At 39.6% G+C, this 18,016-nt stretch overlaps 1 protein-coding gene across 1 annotated transcript in view; it reads right to left on the bottom strand.

The window, feature by feature from the left end:
- Positions 1-5,420: 5,420 nt before the first annotated feature.
- Positions 5,421-18,016, bottom strand: part of LOC140391782 (juxtaposed with another zinc finger protein 1-like) — a 205,676-nt gene continuing 193,080 nt past the window's right edge. Inside the window, exon 5 of the mRNA XM_072476649.1 lies at positions 5,421-16,172. Within this exon, the coding sequence (XP_072332750.1) occupies positions 15,996-16,172 (177 nt within the window). The 3' untranslated portion in view covers positions 5,421-15,995. The remainder of the gene's footprint in view (positions 16,173-18,016) is intronic.

Genomic DNA, 18,016 nt, shown 5'->3' with positions numbered 1-18,016 from the left:
CACTGGGTTTTGCCGTGAAAAATTTCCGTTGGGGCTCCCGATAAGAGCCCAAAAGTCCGTTAAAACGGGAGGTGCCGAAACGTGCGACTTAGCTGGTCATCGCCGCAACCGGAAGTCACCCACACTTTCCTAACCGACAACCTTCAGTACACAGGCACCCCCCACGAATGTGAAATCATCTCACTGCACCACAACACAGGCCCCTTTATCGCAAAAACACCCCCCAGACAGATAGATAGTTCACCTCAGAGCCCCCAGCACACAGACACGTGCGCACCTTTGCGAATATATGTGGATAGTTCTTCCACTGTATTAGACGGGAAGCGCATTATAGGATGCGGCATTTATGTCGAGGACGCGCAGGGACGCGCCCTAGAAGAAATCTCCTTAAAACTACCAGGACACTTAGGCGCACAGGCGGCAGAACTGGCAGCCATTGCATACATCATAGATCACCCAGATTCCTTCCCCAGCCCAGCAGACATATACTCGGACAGCCTCTATGGCTGTAACAGCCTCACAGAATTCCTACCCCTGTGGAAAGCAAGAGGATTTGTTTCCGCAGACGGAAAACCCCTCCCTTCAGCCCCATTACTCCGCCACATTTTGAACAAAGCACAGGACAGGATTTTTGGCATCGTTAAAGTTCGAAGTCACCACCGTTCCTCCCCACCTGGAAATGTAAAAGCCGACACACTGGCTAAAGCAGGTTCCAGACATCTCAGGGAGATTTTAAAAAGCTTTCCAGCCCCATACGATAGGTTTAAAAATGCACTGACCACACATGATGGTGTGGTGTTAAAAGGCACCCTTTATGTTGTTCCTGGACAGGACAGGAATCAGCTTATTCGTTTGTTCCATGATAGTCATGAGCATCAGGGAATTGACCCCACTACAGCCCACCTCAGGCAGCTCTGTTGGTGGCCGAATTTAAAGGATGACGTCACGCACTACGTTGAAAATTGCCTTATCTGTGCCCAAAACAATCCGGACAGATATGCAAAGAAAGCTCAGCTTAGCCACACCTGCCCCGTTAATGGCCCCTGGACTAACGTCCAGATTTATTTTATAGGACCATTGCTCCCTTCCAGGAATGTTTACAAGTACGTGTTAGTTGTCATAGACACGTTTACAAAATGGGTGGAAGCATTCCCATCTAGGACAAATACGGCAAAGACTACAGCGAAGATTTTAACCCACCACATCTTTACGAGATGGGGACTCCCCCGCAGCATTGAATCAGACCAAGGTTCCCATTTTACGGGATGTGTCATGAAGAACGCCCTCACGATATTTGGCATTACCCAAAAATTCCACATCGCATACCACCCCCAGTCAAGTGGTATCGTGGAGCGAATGAATCAGACCCTAAAAGCAACCCTCAGAAAAATGGTCCAACAAAATAGGATTCAGTCCTCCCTTTTGCATTAATGTTTTTACGTGACACCGTTTCAACATCCACAGGATACACCCCACACACTCTCATGACCAGACACCCCATGAAAGGCACAGAATTTTTATTAGGACTTGACTTGACCAGCCCCGAAGTGACGGCCCTCACACACGGGAACGCAGTAAAACAACTCGTTGATAATGTAAAAACGGCTCAGCTAGCAGCCGCAGTAAGATCAGGCACAACGAAGAAACAGAGCAAGGCCTGTTTCGACAAGACAGTGCATGCGACTGAGTTTGAAGTAGGACAGCAGGTCATGCTCTCCATTTACAACCCCAGCACATTCCTGTCCCCAAAGTATTCGGGTCCGTAATCCGTTGCGGACAACGTAAGCCTCTCCGTGTCTAAAATTAAGTACCCCAACGGGAAGACCGCGTGGTTCCATATTAACCAGCTCAAGGCATATGGCTCGCAGTCTAACCACACACACGTCATGCTCGATGCAGCAAACCACACCCCGCCCACAGCCCACGAATCCCCACCCTCCGCCAACACATCCACCCCATCCATGGACTCGACCTCGACTCCACCCCTGAACTCTAGACTCCGCCCCGGAACGCCCACAGACAGCAGCAGAGACAGCGACTGTGAAACAGACAATAGTCACAGCACGCCTCCCTACTATCCCCATGCAACAGGCCCCACACCCAGCGATTCTAAACACGATTCGAGTGATCCCTTCCTGATCACATTCCACAACAAACGTCACCAAAGACCACCGCCCTACGATGACGACCCTGACTCCGTCCCCACAGAATTAGACACAACTCTTTGGCACCGCGACAATTCATACAGGCTCGTCCGAAATGATGAGATGGACCCTAAGTCACACCATGCAGCTTTATCAACCCTCATCCACTCCAGAGTATGGCATCCAGGAGAAGAGGACGACTTTGAGTCTGACTCCCAAAACGAGAACCCCTTTGCGACCCTGTTCGCAACTGATAACTGAGGTGTCCAGGTGATGTTTTAAAAAGGAACCGCTTGGGAGAAATGGTATCCTTTCTGATGGAACCTGCAGCATGTTGTTCAATGTTTGTTCGTTAGTGTTGTTGTTATGTGTTGTTTGTAAACTCGGAAGTTCCACAGCCACACGCCATATTTGTCGGCAGACACCTGTGAAAACTTTCTAGCACGCTTATCGGCAGAAACCGCTGAGAGCTTGCCAGCCCCCGTTCATAACTGCTCTTCTGGTTCGACGGTAGAACCTTTACAGCAACCCCCCACGACGACTACATTTTTGCCCGTTCTTGCCGGTTGCTCAGGCAGTGGAGAAACGGCATTGATCCCCGCCCTGCCTGAGGACCCCCCTCTGGTCAACTACGCTCGGGTAGAGCACATACGGCATTGATCACCGTCCTACCCGGGGATTCCATCCAATTCTTACCCGCGTGGCCCATACGCACCCCATTTTTGGCTCATTATGTTCAAAATTCTTTTTGTTTGGTTTTGGCAACCTATGGTTGCTTCCCTCTGCTATTTACATCCTCAAACACTAGGATGGTAAATGACACAGGCTGCGAGACGGCTCGCAGTATGGCAGTATGTTCTTCGATGTCTTGTCCGAATATTCGGTATAAAAAACATTTTTTAAATGAGGGAGTCACACATGGTGACCAATTATAAAGGGAAATTGGCACTAAAGGACAGACATGCTAACGTACAAGATATTACACAAGATAGTATCAGATATTATGCTTGTGTCCATAAAACTCCAGAACCTCAGGAAGTCAAGAGGAAGAAGACAGAAAGACGGAAAGATGAAGACAACCTTCATGTTCACCTAGATCTTAGCAGGATCCCTTCAGTTGAGCGCGGATGCTACCCCCTGACCCCGAGCACACAGGCCGTGAATGATTCCCACCCCGACCATACCACACACCCTGACATAGTTAACCCCGAGATAGTTACCGACACCCCAACCTGGTGTGACAGGTTTCTAACCTAGTATTCACTATCATACGTAATTGAATCCCTTCTAGTATTGGCGATATTCTGCAGCATCGTGCAGACTATCCGCATGAGAAAATGGTGAAGCAGAGCCTACCGCGCTAGCGCCCCGGTATACACGTTTAGGTCCCCTATTTTCAGACTTCATCAAACCCCCCAACCCCTCGCGTGAATTAAAGTGCATCCGTTTTCTTTATGTATGTTTTTGTTCAATAAAGACTGTAAACCTCTGTGCTTGACTGCCAAGCCAGAGAAACATGTATTGCTGCTATTTGTAAATTTAAAGTGTTGTAGATTATTTTTGATTGTTTGAGGTTAGTTTATTGAGGATAGTTAGAGGTACCATTTTTTAAATGTTGTAATGCATGTCCCTGTTGTGACATAGCGCCACTTAGAATTGTTAGTTAAAAATTTTCATACATAGTTATGGTTAGTGTAGAGGCCATGGAAAGAGGGCTCGGTGGGTCAGGAAGTGAAGACAACGCAGTTATGTGATCCTTCACGCTTCGCGTTAGGGATCACAAGGCGGGAGTGTAGCCACCTGGGTTGGCCATTTCACAACTTAAAATGGAGGTCCGCAAAGACTACAGGGAAATTCAGCCAACACAGGCAAAAACTAGCAAGTGCAAAAAATCCTGTGTATTAGAACTTGCAAAAGCCCAGACAGCACTGAAACTCACAGCCATCTGCATACTAATGAGCGATCCCCGGGTACAATTGAAACATGTAAGGTGAATAAGGCCAAGCCAGACTCCTCGGCGCCAGCAGGAGCCAAGACAAAGGAAAGCCAACGGACACTCAGGGACCGCCCAGCGATCAGGGAACAAGTCCAGTATTGGAGAAATCGATCCAAGTGATCGGAACGTAGTCCAATCACTTGGAACCAGATACGGGGTCCGCCCCGAACAGCGCAAAGCCCCTGGGGACTATAAAGTAGAGCCCCCAAGTTCAAATCGGTCTTCTTGGCAGGGTCACTCAGCAGCTCAAACCAACCCTTGACAGTGACCTGCCTCGCTACCGCACCAACCAAGTAAGTCTCCAGTCAACGCACGCTACGAGATAGGCGCTCCTAGCTACCAGTCCATACCAGCCTTTGAATCCTGCAGACTCAGAATCGAACGAAAGGCCATTTGTTCCCCTGACCTGGTGGGCCAGTTCCGTATCCTTTTAGTGATAGAGATAGTCGAGTAAGTAGAGTTTTATGCATGAGTAGTGATTGACTGTGTATAATAAATGTGTTTTGATTTGAATCTTACTAATTGGTGTGTCAAGTTATTGATCAGCACTTGAACTTGAACCTCGTGGTGGTATCATAAAGATACCTGGCGACTCTAGAGCAAAGGTTATCGAAACAGAGCAAATTAAGTAAGGACAAAACGAGCAACGAATTAAGAGCCAACCAAAGTTAGCAACAGTGGTATGGTACTGGCAAACTAGCACATCAGCTGACAGCATGAGTTTCCCCCCATGGGGGATAAAAGTCCTGCCTATAGTGTTGAGCCTTAATTTTGCACATCAAGTTCTCAGCTTGGGCAGTCTGAAAAGGAAAATGGAAATATAGGACACATTAGTCCAATTCATGTTTTTGACAAGACAACAAGATGGAAAATGTGCATTTTAGTTAAAATATTATTTTGCAATTTAAAGCTTTTCATATTGAACACATTATAGAAACAAGGACCCACAAGCAATTTATAATTATTTATTGAATGCCTTCCTGCCAATCACCAAACGAGATAATTACTAGAGTCTACCTTTGTTTACTCTTCATTGCTAGTAAATTATCACCTGATCAGCAGATAGGGTGTTTAGAAATGCTAAACAGTAGGTATAGTAGGGGATGACTGGTTAACTTGCTCTAATGAACAATAAATAGTTTTACAAAGTTAAAACACAAATAGAACATGTTATTGGGAATTGGAACAAGTTTGTAAAAGAATCATCTCCTTGGAAGCAAGTTTCAAAACCAGTTTAAATTGGAAAATGAAATGAAATAAAACAAAATGAAAAATTCACATACAAATCACTTACAGGAATTTTATTAAACATGTAAAAATGTTTTACATAGACCATTTACAATATGTTTAAACAGAAGCATCCTTTAAGGCTTTATGTTTATAGGTCTCATTTGACCACACATTGACATTTCATTGGCAATCATAATTATTTTTGGAAATAAATCTGTTTTGGTGCAAGTTCTTGATACAGACAAACACTGTAATAAGGCTTGACCACAAGTTGCTGCCAAAAGTTTGAACAATTTACAATGAAGGAATTGCATGACAGCATAAGAGCAGCATTCAAACAAAAGTTCATTTTAGCAGCAACATAATGTTAATTCACTCAGTCTGATCTATACTGGGCAATTAACTACAGTGAAACACTGTTTGGTGCAATACAGCTCACCAACGCTGGTATATAAATATCTGCATGCTTCCCTGATTATTTTGAATTGTCAATATGCAGGAATAGAAATTTAGCAGGACGTTCGCCTGTATCTTGCCTTGTCTAGAATCAAAATACTGAACACTTCATTTGACAGGTAAACAGAAATAACTAGCGATAATAAAATGTCAACATTTAGATTGATTGTAGACATGTACAATATTTTGACATTTTAAAGTACTGTGTATGACTAAAATGAAAATTTGAACTACAGGTTTCTTCCACTAAAATTCTCTGAACCAAATATTCAGCCTAGTTTAGTGGCTAATGGAAACAAACAGAAATATAAAAATGCAGAGTTTAAGGTTTAAAAGCACAATTTATATAGGCATTGCATTGTCCCATTTTCAGTGCAGTTAATATTCTGGTAATAAGCTTGTGGAGTGAAGAAACACAAAAATCTATATGCTAGAATAAGCATTTCATATACATATCGTACAGGGAATGTGTGCAATACTGGAAGACAATCTTGCAGTAGTATAATGCATGAATGTTAACTTTTGAAAAACCTTTAAAAGGAACTAAAATGTCAAATGCGGGAATCTAAAATGATTCGCACAATTGACTACTGTAAAGCTGACTCCAGTAAAAGATAAAAAAACAAGCACTTCGAATCCCTACAGTGCAGAAGGAGGCCATTCGGCCCATCTAGTCAACACCGACGCCACGAAAGGGCGCACACCAAGGTCCACTCCCCTCACCTATCCCCGCAACCTTACCTAACTTGGACACTAAGGGGCAATTTACCATGGCCAATCCACCTAACTTGCACATCTTTGGACCATGGGAGGAAACCGGAGCACCTGGAGGAAATCCACGCAGACACTGGGAGAAAGTGCAAACTCCACACAGTCACCCAAGGGCAGAATTGAACCCAGGTCCCTGGCGCTGTGGAGCAGCAGTGCTAACCACTGCACCATCTCACTTATAGTCTAATACTCACTTGTATTACCTTTAAATAATATAGAAATGCTTCTACGTGAAAATTCATCTTAAAATGGCATGATTACTGACACAAATTATCCATTAATGTGAGTGTAGAGATTTCAACACAACATCAAAACATGTATTCAGCTTTTTTAGAGTCAACCAATAACAATAGAAAAAAAATGCTCACAAAAGATACAGTAAAAACACACACTCTTCTCAAAGTACAATCATCTCAAAAGTAGCAAGATATAAGGTTGCTTTCCTGGTATTCTAAATAACAATTATTTCTCAACTAATACCATCAAAAGCAAATTAACTAATCATTTAATTAAATTCATCAGTGTTTGAGAGATGTGTGTGCAAAAATTGGCATGTTGTTTGCCTACAAGGGTGTCCACATTTCAGAAGTAATTCAATGGCTGTAAAGTGTTTGAGGTATTGAAGATATGAAACATGCAGCATAAATATGGGGTTGGATTCTCCGTTTTTGGGACTATGTCCCCACGCCGTCGTAAAAACTGTGGCCTTACACGCCAGAAAAACTGACCCGTTGGGAAGCTCACAGCTTTTGCTGCAGATATGGGCCCCCTGCACTACCTAGTCAGAGGCCACGTTTCTTTTCCAACATATTGCCACTATAACTCTTCAAAACGATTCCAAAGGAAAATTTGTACTACATTACAAATTAGCCAACAGCCTTGGTTAATATAGCACTCTCACTAGAGTCAGAAAGTTGTGTATTCAAATCTCACTCCAGACTCGTGTGCATAATCCAGGCTGCCACCTCAGTATGGTCCTGACGGAGTGCAGCATTATCAGAAATGTCTTTTTTGGACGACACGTTAATCTAATCTATCCTCTTGGGTGAACATAAAGTGGCCATTTAACTGGCACGGGTGCACAGTCGTTAGCACTGCTGCCTCACAGTGCCAGAGACCCGGGTTCAATTCTGGCCTTGGGTGGCTGTGTGGAGTTTGCACTTTCTCCCCGTGTCTGCATGAGTTTCCTCCGGGTGCTCCTGTTTCCTCCCATGGTCCAGAGATGTGCAGGTTAGGTAGGGTTATGGGGTTGAGAGGAAAGAGTGGGGGCTTAGGTAGAGTGATCTTTCAGAGGGTCGGTGCAGACTCCATGGGCCAAATGGCCTCCTTCTGTACTGTAGGAATTCTATGGTTCTAATCCTCAGCCAACAATACTGGACAAAAACCCAAATACCTGGCCAACATTTCATTGCTATTCATGGGATCTTGCCAATATTACAATATTGACTATGGTTTAAAAACTCTTTCATTGGCTGCAACATTGTTTAGGGGTTTATGAAAAACACTATATAAATAACTGCAATTTCTTTCTAACTTAACCCTTTAATCTATTCTTTCTATACACCTTTACAAAGGATACCAACTCAATGTTGCCAAGTCATACTTCTGAAAATTAAGTATCCATAACTTCATACAGGAATTTAATTGATTGGCTTCTATATTGGTGACAAATTGATGACATATACAGTGGCACAGTGGTTAGCGCTGTGCAGCCTCACAGCTCCAGGGACCCGGGTTCAATTCTGACCTCAGGTAACTGTATGGTGTTTGCACTTCCTCCCCGTGTCTGCGATGGTTTCCTCCGGGTGCTCTGGTTTTCTCCCACAGCCTAAAGATGTGCAGCTTAGGTGGATTGGCCATGCTAAATTGCCCCTCAAGTATCCAAAAGGTTAGGTGGGGCTACGGGGGTAGGGTGGGGTCATGGGCCCATGTGGGGTGTTCTTTTGGAGGGTCAGTGCAGACTCGATGGGCCAAATGGCCTTCTTCCGCACTGGAGGGATTCTAGGATTACAAATACAACAACTGCACCTGGTTAATTTAAATCTCTACCCGCATATTGGAAGTTATTTTCTCAAGTTCCATTCCTCCATCCCAGTAGGATGGAGCACAAGGAGGAAGCTTTTTCCCAAGTCGGTGTCAACTAATGAGTTGAATGTGGACGTTTCCTCCATTTGTTTATAGAAGATACCCTACATAAATTTAGCGTTTGTATAGACATCCATGAACTCAATATGTAGAAGAAATAAAGTGGGGTTGAGGGTGAGAGAGAAAGCCTCAATACATTACTATCCAGTTGTTGCATCAAGAGCTGCATTACCAGGATATGAATGCCAGCTGATTTCTTTAAATTCAAATACTATTTCAAAACATCATGCACAAAATAAACTCCCCGCTTAAGGCATATTTTCAAGAGCGGCTGAAGAAAAATCAGTTTTGCTGGAAGGAACCTCTTCTCAGCTTTTAAGAACTTGATGCCATAGAATTTTTAGGTCACCATATGCTGACAATGATTTTCTGCTTACTTTTTGAATTTTCTGCAGTTAGTGTCAGATTTTATAATGTTAAACAACATTATTGCACCAATTAATTAAATCTGTGCAGGTCATGCCATGTTGGCATGCAGGTTATCTACAGATTGACACTATGCACTGAATGAATTTGGTCATTCTTTAAAAAAAGCTACAAAATAAATCACTTCTGAATGCCAATTTGTAAAAGCCAAACCAAGCAGAAATGATCTTTAGCAATATTTCCATTTTTGCAGAAACCAAATAAACTTGTTTCATTTATTTCAAGACACAATCTAAGTGCACCACAACTGCCCATTTTTCAATATTTGCACTCGTAAAAAGTGTAAATACTAGTTATTGATGCAGAGTTAACATATGTTTCTATAACAGCTGGTAACGTAATAGGGTACTTTCCTAAAATTCAGTCAGAGAAAAGAGGTATTATCCTGTAATAAATATGCACATTTAAAAGAATTTCAGAACTGCACTTTGAAAGTAAGGACGATCTGCATTTAATGAAATGCAGCATTTATTTTACAAGAAACTTGCAGAACTGCCATTATTGAGTCAAAATTCAATGCTCTTTAGTTTACTTCTAATTCAAAAAATCGTTAACAATGAGTACCGACCACATTGGAAAACATTATGTGTGGACTATGCAAGCCTGAGGGATTCTCTGTTTTTGTTAAAACAGCTGTCCAATACCACGGAGCTCAGACAACTACTCACTATGCCATTAATACTCACTATTTACATTGATTTTTTAAAAACTAAAAACTAAAAGGCTTTTTAACAATTGCATAATGCGAATTTGTCTCACAAATGCCTATATATCAGGAATTGTCAACTTAATCTGAACTTTGGTAATTGTGGTAATCAACACTGAAAAAATATTTTTTCAGTGCCTCATGCTCTGGGGGAATTAAGAGAAGGAAAATATACCTTGAACAGAGAGTCTCAAGAAAACTGAAAAATACGCACATAAAATCAGCATTCAAAGTTAAAGGCATAGGCAATCTTTAAATTTAAACTTGCAATATTCAGGTTGGAACCAATTAATGCAAAACACTTAGGCTACTACACCATCTCTATTAATAGAATGAGAATGTTTACATACAACCGTTTCATATAAACGATTCTGAAACTTGACTAAAAAGAGTACAATCTTCAAAAGTATGAAAGAAAAAAAGTAGCATTCTGATCAGTATATTGAATTCATTTTTGCTCATGGATAATATTTACACTTTTGGCACTCAGTGTCAGCATCAATCATCCGGTCAAGTACAACATGGATCAGATGCAGAACGAGGACCTTTCTGTTCTGTCCAACTTCAGTACTGCACCACTTTGATGCCAACCACCTTTATAGCTTCCGAGTGAGGTCGGTCACAATTTGGCACAAATTGGCACTAAACTGGCAGTTTTATGCTGTGGACCCACACCAACTAGAAAGTGGATTCAAACTTGCAATCAAATTTCACATAGGATTTTTTACAACTCGTACATAAATTAAATTAGATCACCAGTCTAGAGTTAACCCCCAAAAAGTGTACTACACTAGCAAATAATCTGCACACTAATGAGAAAAATTTGAAACTACAAAAAATTAAAATGTACATTATCAAGCAATCAAAATGGTACTGGTCCGGGCAGTAAAGGGTCATCGTGAACTAATACATTTCTTTTACAGTATTGGAGGAACAGTATTGTTACAAATACCCATTTAGCATTATGTAGAAAATAAAAGTTGCCACGATAATCCTTTTTCAAATGATTCCAGTGTCTAAAAACTTGATTAAAATTTGTTGAAGTTGGATCTCTTAACATTAAATATCCATTGCTACAGGAACACATGTAGTGGTTTCCATCTTAATGTCAAAAGGAAGGTGTTGTGTGTGACAAGGTTTCCCTTTGATTTTAACTCAATATTTGACAACAAGCAATGCCTTCTGGGCCGGGGGGGGGGGGGGGGGGGACGACGACTCCTTTGCCATTGGTCTATAAACCAGAGGTTACAAATGTAATCCAGGATAGTATTCTAGCCTTTTAACCATTGAATTGAGTTCCCCATGTTAGCACAAGATTTGCAAATTCACCTCCCCATCTGCTATTCACTTTCTTGAGGTATTTGGTGTAGAATCAGAGTATGTCATCTTGGCATGCTCTAGTCTTTTATCATATCTCAGTGCAGTCAAGCATGCGTGTAATCTATTCCTGCCTCAGAAGGATGTCACGGCCAACTGCGTCATGACAGGTGCTGCAGCAGTAAACATACTCTAGGCGCTACAGATTTGGGTGGGATTAACTATTGTTCTTGCCTGGTGTCTTTGGCTGTCAATTAACACTGCAAAATTAAGTTCAGCATCTTGATGAGAAACCGAAAGGTGAATCCCAGTACTATAATAGAGGTGAATTTCTAAAGAAGTTCTCGTGATCGTTCACTGTAGCTGGATTGCCTTTCTGTGGCACTTCAAACAAAATTAAAATGGCGATCAGAAGAATACCCATGGAAACTCAACTCCAGCTCTAAAGGCTGTTCTGTCCTACTCCCCCATTGCTACACTTAAGTTGGTGTAATATAGAAAATGGAGGAAGACAGTTGTGTACATTTAGGTAGTTGATCACATTAAGTAAACCAAAACTAAAAAAATTGAGCTTTATGCATTTAACACTAAATTCAGATTGTTCATTAATCTTTCCAAATGGATGGGTCTAGTGAAGGAAGGAGAATCATTGCAGGAATTAGTAGCTAATAACCTAGCAAAAATTGTGAAATTTAGTCAGCAACTGAACATTATTTCGCACATCTGTAATTTGGTTATGGACTGCTTTTGTACTAGGTACATTACACTACAGTGAAGCCTGGAAACCACTTTAAATTATTATAGAAATGAATAAATAATAGCAGCCATAAAGATTTTTTCTCAAATATAAGAGCTCTTTAAATCACTCTAGAATATGCCAGGAGCATTTTTTTAATAATTCATTCTTGGAATGTGAGTATTACTGGTACAGCTGGAATTTATTACCCATCACTAGTCGTCCTGAGACGACGATGGACTGTCTTCTCGAATCATTGAAATCTACAATGAAGGTGATCCATAATGTTCATAGCTAAGGAGTTCTAGTCATCCTTTCTATTGGCACAACTTAGCAGCTTGCTAGTCCATTTCAGAGTTCATTAAAATTTAACCATGTTGAGGTGGGACTGAAGTCACGTATAGGCCAGATAGGCAAGTACAACAGGTCTTCTTCCTTAAAAGAGCATGAGTGAACCAGCTGTCTTAGACAGCTTCATTGTTTTTACTAATACCTGTATTGAATTTCCAGATTTAAGTTTAAATCAAATTGAAATGTTCAAACTGCCGAGGAGAGATTTGAACTCCCATTCTATTATTAGTTCAGGCCTCAAACTTACTATTGTAGCAATAGCCACCACACTACACTACCTTTAACTTGCTTCCTTAAAACTCTGCAAATAAATATTCAGTGTTTCTTTATATCTTTCAATTTTTGCGGGAACATCCGATTGAATTAACAATATTTTGAAAACTGCAAAAAACATTCAAATAGTTAAGGGTCATGAACTAACTGTTGGACACCTTTAAATACAGTGTGCCAATTTTTGTACTGAACATAATTATTTAAATGCTTTTTTCTAAAAATAACAGACTATGTTAGCTCTATAAATATATGGTTTGAAAAAAGGTCATCGGCCTGAAACGATAACCCTGTTTCCCTGCTGCCAAATGCTGGCTGATTGAAGTGCTCCCAGCACTTTTTATTTTCATTGCGTAAACCAAGGTTGTCTTCTGTATTTACTGTACTATGTCAACTGTTAATTACTGAGAATCTGTTTTGTGGCTGGAAATTGATTACCCTTCTAAAATCCATGAAGAACGAACATTTGTCCCAAGCTCCAAAAAGCAACTATCTATTTTTCCAGAGAAGTTATGCTGCCATCATTCCAGATACTGGCATTAGTAACTGGAGATGCAACCATCAAAAATCCATTCTTTAAATGTTGGGATAAATCTCATTCAATTTCATTTTTTAAAAAATCTACTTTCTCAAGACTCGTGATCCAACCCATCCCCTCATCAACACCCGCACCCCCTCAAGGGTAAATTAATCAATAGAAATAGGCACAAGCTCAAACAAAAATTTGATTCAATATTTTCAGAAATGAAATAAAAGCAATGGTTTCTATGCATTGCTCCACAATTATGCCTCTATTTTTTGTGTGGGGGCAAATCCAAGGTACATTACAAAACCTGTTTTTTCAGTAGCTTTCAGCCATCTGTTGCTCAATACCTAATATGCATATTTTACAATTCAGGCCACTTCCACGCATCTTATCCCTTAGAGGATCGCAGTTGTATTCTGGGATCAGAATTAAAGTTGAGATTTTTCAAAGGGCTGAATTATTTAAAAATGTACATGTATGAAATGTAAATGTCAAAAATATGTACATTTTTAAAATTTAACTGAATTAATAAGGTTCAACTATAATATTTCACCTGACTGCATCTCTCCCCAGTTTCTGCCCAGCCTTTATTAAAGAACAGCATTTTTCCGAGATGGAAAAGATTCATCTTAGCAGGGATTATTAACATCTCAGATCCGAATCAAGTTATTTGTAATATGAACTTCTCAACCCGGTAACTGACAAGGAATTAGAATATTCTAAGTCCGTGTTTCTGCTACTATACAATAGTGATTTCATTTTCTAATATATACATTAATGCTATGAGGCTTCAATTTTTAAAACATATTTGATTAAAAATGACAAATTGGTGGGTGCCTTTATTAAGTGGCAACCATGGGATGCACTGCACTGAGCCTATTGATACTTTGCACTTATATTGGTCTTAGTTTATTTAAGAAAGGTAGAGAATTAGAAGGTTTTCTAGTTCAGGTAACAGTAGGTGTAGAAAGCTGAACACCCATTCAGAAGGCAGTTTCAAACCCCAGCTTTGGCTGTCTTTTGACCTCTGCTACCCTCTATGGGTGAGTTTTGCCAAATGTCAGCAGAGCTGTTTTAATTCACTTTGCAGGAAAGGTGGATTCCACTGACAGCAGAGGTGGAAAGAAGATAGCCAGAAGATACCTCGAGTCCCTGCTAACTAACAAAGTCATAAAAGTACGCACTGCAGACTGTTCACCTCTTCTCATTTGTAAAAATGTGAAAGCGGGGGGGGGGGGGGGGGGGGGGGGAAACAGTAAATAGGGCTCATATATTCAGGTCAGTTTTCTCATTCGATAGTAGTTACAGTATTTAGTACAAACAAAATACTTATCAGTCAGCAGTAGCACCATATGTTTCAGAACATGAAGTTGTATTTTTGATTCTTCTTAATGGCCTCCACAAGATCTCCAACATGGCCAAAATGTAGGCATTATCGTGAAGTATCATAGCTTGTAGAACCTTAGAACTATTCCGGAATTATAATAAAGACAGCTATAGCATGGTTAGGGCAATCTAAAGAGTCACTGGTTGGGGTTTTGGCCCCAAAGAGGGGAGAGGAGCAGGAGTTGTACACCTTTTCTTGCCTGGGTCATAATTAATTCTGTAAAATAAGACAGAGCATGTTTCCATTTTCTAATCCATGGAAATGGAGTCTTTAAACCTCCTAAAGTGCACAGTACTGTAACACTGTATTGTAAAAACAGAACTGGGCCAGTATTATATCTTTGGCAGGCATCCAAAAAAACTAACCAAATTACCAAGGCTCAACTTGCTGACTACAGATTTTTTTAAAATGCAACTGTACATTATTTAGCTGTAAACAGGCTAGCCTTATGTAGAGGCATATGGTGCACATAATTCTTTAATTAAACACTAGAAACCTAAAGACCACATATGTCTCAAGAAATTAAGTATTTTCTAAGCTGTGAACAATGATTACTACATTCAGGTTTACACATCTTTATTAACTATATAACTAGTGTGGTCATTCCTTCTCTAATTTCATGACAGACGTCACTAACAATGATGTCCTGTGCCAGATTACCAAATCAAATAAATCTAATTACCAATTATAGATTTATTTAATGTCATAACCAATCTAACTATGTTCCAAATTTAGACTGTTCATTGAGACTTTTTGAATTATTTTTCTTCAAATTTAGGGAACAGGAGTCTGGAATGACTTTATACCACCTATCATTGCCACACATGATATTTTTTATATATTAATTATTTCTCAGGATACGGGTATTGTTGGCTAGGCCACCATTTATTGCCCATTTCTACTGCAAGGAGAGGATTACTTCAACAACCCATTCTCCCGCAAAAAACTGGATAATCAACATAGCACGGCACTCAATCTAGTGGTATGAGACAAACAAGTCAGTTAGGGTACTTTCCCCACTAGCCCCCCCCCCATCAAAATAGGCTGCCAATCTACAATCTATAAAGCAAATGCAGCTTGCCTTTATATGGACCTTTTTGTAACACAGAGTAGCAGCACTGCAGTATATAGCTGATGAGATTTTCAAAAAGTTTTGAGATACAATAAAAAAATAAAACTATTGTATAGTCAATTTTAAGTTATGACCTCAAATTGAGTAATGTTGAATAATAAAGAAAAAATGCTTTTAGAAGCACTGAAATCATTTAAGGTACTTTCCCTGGAATTCAAAGTTAATATTTAAAATACTGTGACTAATTTCTTAGCAGCATTTGATGCCATTATGGGAACACAATTTTCCAACTAAAATGTTTATTTCATACAGAAACAATTCACTTAAAAATAAACAAATAGGAATATTTTCTCCCAAGACCTGTACCAGTGAATCTTGAGAAAAAAATAATTTTCTTTACTCACTCCTGTTAGAACACAGAGTCTGCAATTAGCAGATCAGTCAGGAGAAGGGTATAATGCCTCACAACTGCATCTTTCTAAGCATATCAACTGACACTGGTGGATGAAAGGTAATGGTGTGATGACGAAGCCCATGAGCGGTCTTGTAGCTTTTCCCACAGCGACACTTGAAAGGCTTCCGGACACGGGTTTGAGTACGATGGCCATTCTTGGCATGGTACTTGATTCCATTAACATTCTAACAGTAATACAGAATGGTTAGAATCATCTTGAAAATCTGTTCAGTTATTACAATAAGTATATATTAACAGAATTAGCATAATTATCAATTTTTTTTAAACAAGGTTTGGCTTACATTTCCAATTTTGTGCTTTTCAGTGTAAAATAAGTCCAATATTAGTAGGTAATGAACTGTTGTTGCACTACTTTAGAGATTATTAGCTTATAATACCAGTAAGAAGTTAAAAATTCTACCTCTACCTCTTACGCCAAATATAAATGTCAGTTGCTTTAGTTCTCACTAGCAGAGTTTGTGTCAAATTAACTAGGTTATATCATTTGAGTCATCTCTCCAAGTAAAACTTAAATATATTAAAATAGGAACAGAAGAATTTCTATTACTTGTAATACTCTTTTATGATTTTAGTACCAATAAAAGATTGATTAAATCCAAAACGTTGTAACTGATCAACTCAATTAAAAGAATTTCTAATTCAAAAAGCATGATAAAGTTCACAAAAGCAAGGTGACTGGAAATTATTTAGCTGATGTAAGAGCTAATGAATGCATTTTAAATATTATTTTCATAACCTGTCAGAAACAGTCCACGTCACTGTTCACCTGTACTATCAAAGTTTCAAGGCAAACATTTGGAATTCTTGATCTCCCATTCCCACTAAGATCAACTTGTAAAAGCTTATATAGTTCATCACTCCTTGCATTACACATTGTATCAATCACCATCAGTCTCAAAGCCAGCAAGAGATTTAAAGTTGCAGGAAAATGTTAGGTCTACATTATAGTAAAGGCAGTTACATCAAAATGTGATCCTTACATGTTGTTTCAGTTTAAATGGTTTTATCTTTTGATTTTCACTTTTTTTTTTCCACGGGTAGATTTCCTTCTTGCTTGCCCTTTTCCTCCCCAGGTATGTTTTGTGTTTAATATATTTAACAAGCAGTAATCCTGTCAACTCTACAACACAGGGTTCTAATAGATCTAACTGTAGTTGTGGGTGGGCTATGCTCTGCCTCCAACTACCATAAAATACTTGGAATTCTAAGCACCTCTTAACAATTATATTGTCCAGGAACCAGACGAAAGGATTAGGTTTCTCTGCTGTCAAAAAGGTATTCCAATTAACAAATTAATGAAAAACTGTAGTGGTTTTGATTTCCTTCCGACAAAAGTGGGTATTTATAAAATGGACAGGAAACCAGTGAAATTTGCAGTCGGCGACCAAATTGACTTGAATTTTCTCGTCAGAACATATACATAGAAATGAAATTAAACAATGAAGACTAAAATCAAGGGCCCAAATGTATAATAATGGATACAGTTTGAACTTCAGATATGAAGTTTTTTTGATGTGTTAACAGATCACAAAAGGTTAATTGTTCCTTTGCCACAACTGGACTGAAATGCAGATAAGTAGACTGTACCAATCTGGAATTAAGTGCAAATAGAGCTCACTAAAGGTGTTTTGGCCCATTGGAGTTTAGTTGCCTTTTTGCCTAAATTGATAAGCAGTGTTTGCTAAAGTCGATACTGTTCATCTCTACAAAGTCCACTTCACAGTTAAATGTTCTGATGCTGTAGACCTGGTACTCATAACTTGACGCTGCTGCACATCCCTGCATAATATCAAAATATCACTATTCCAAATGGTTATATCATGGCAGATATTTACCTGTATTTCAAATTACACATATATAAAATGTATAGAAATACAACTTTTCCAGACAATGTAGCGCAATATTTAGCAAGGGAATCAATGTCTTTAGCAAAGAAAGGGAGTAAAGAAAAATAAAAAGTTAGAAGCCTAAAGCACACTAACAACTTTTATGCAGGTCAGAATTAAAA

This window comes from Scyliorhinus torazame, chromosome 2, assembly GCF_047496885.1.
Source record: "Scyliorhinus torazame isolate Kashiwa2021f chromosome 2, sScyTor2.1, whole genome shotgun sequence".
NCBI lineage: Eukaryota > Metazoa > Chordata > Chondrichthyes > Carcharhiniformes > Scyliorhinidae > Scyliorhinus > Scyliorhinus torazame.
Note: the sequence above shows the minus strand (reverse complement) of the source record. Positions and strands in the feature narration are given on the sequence as shown.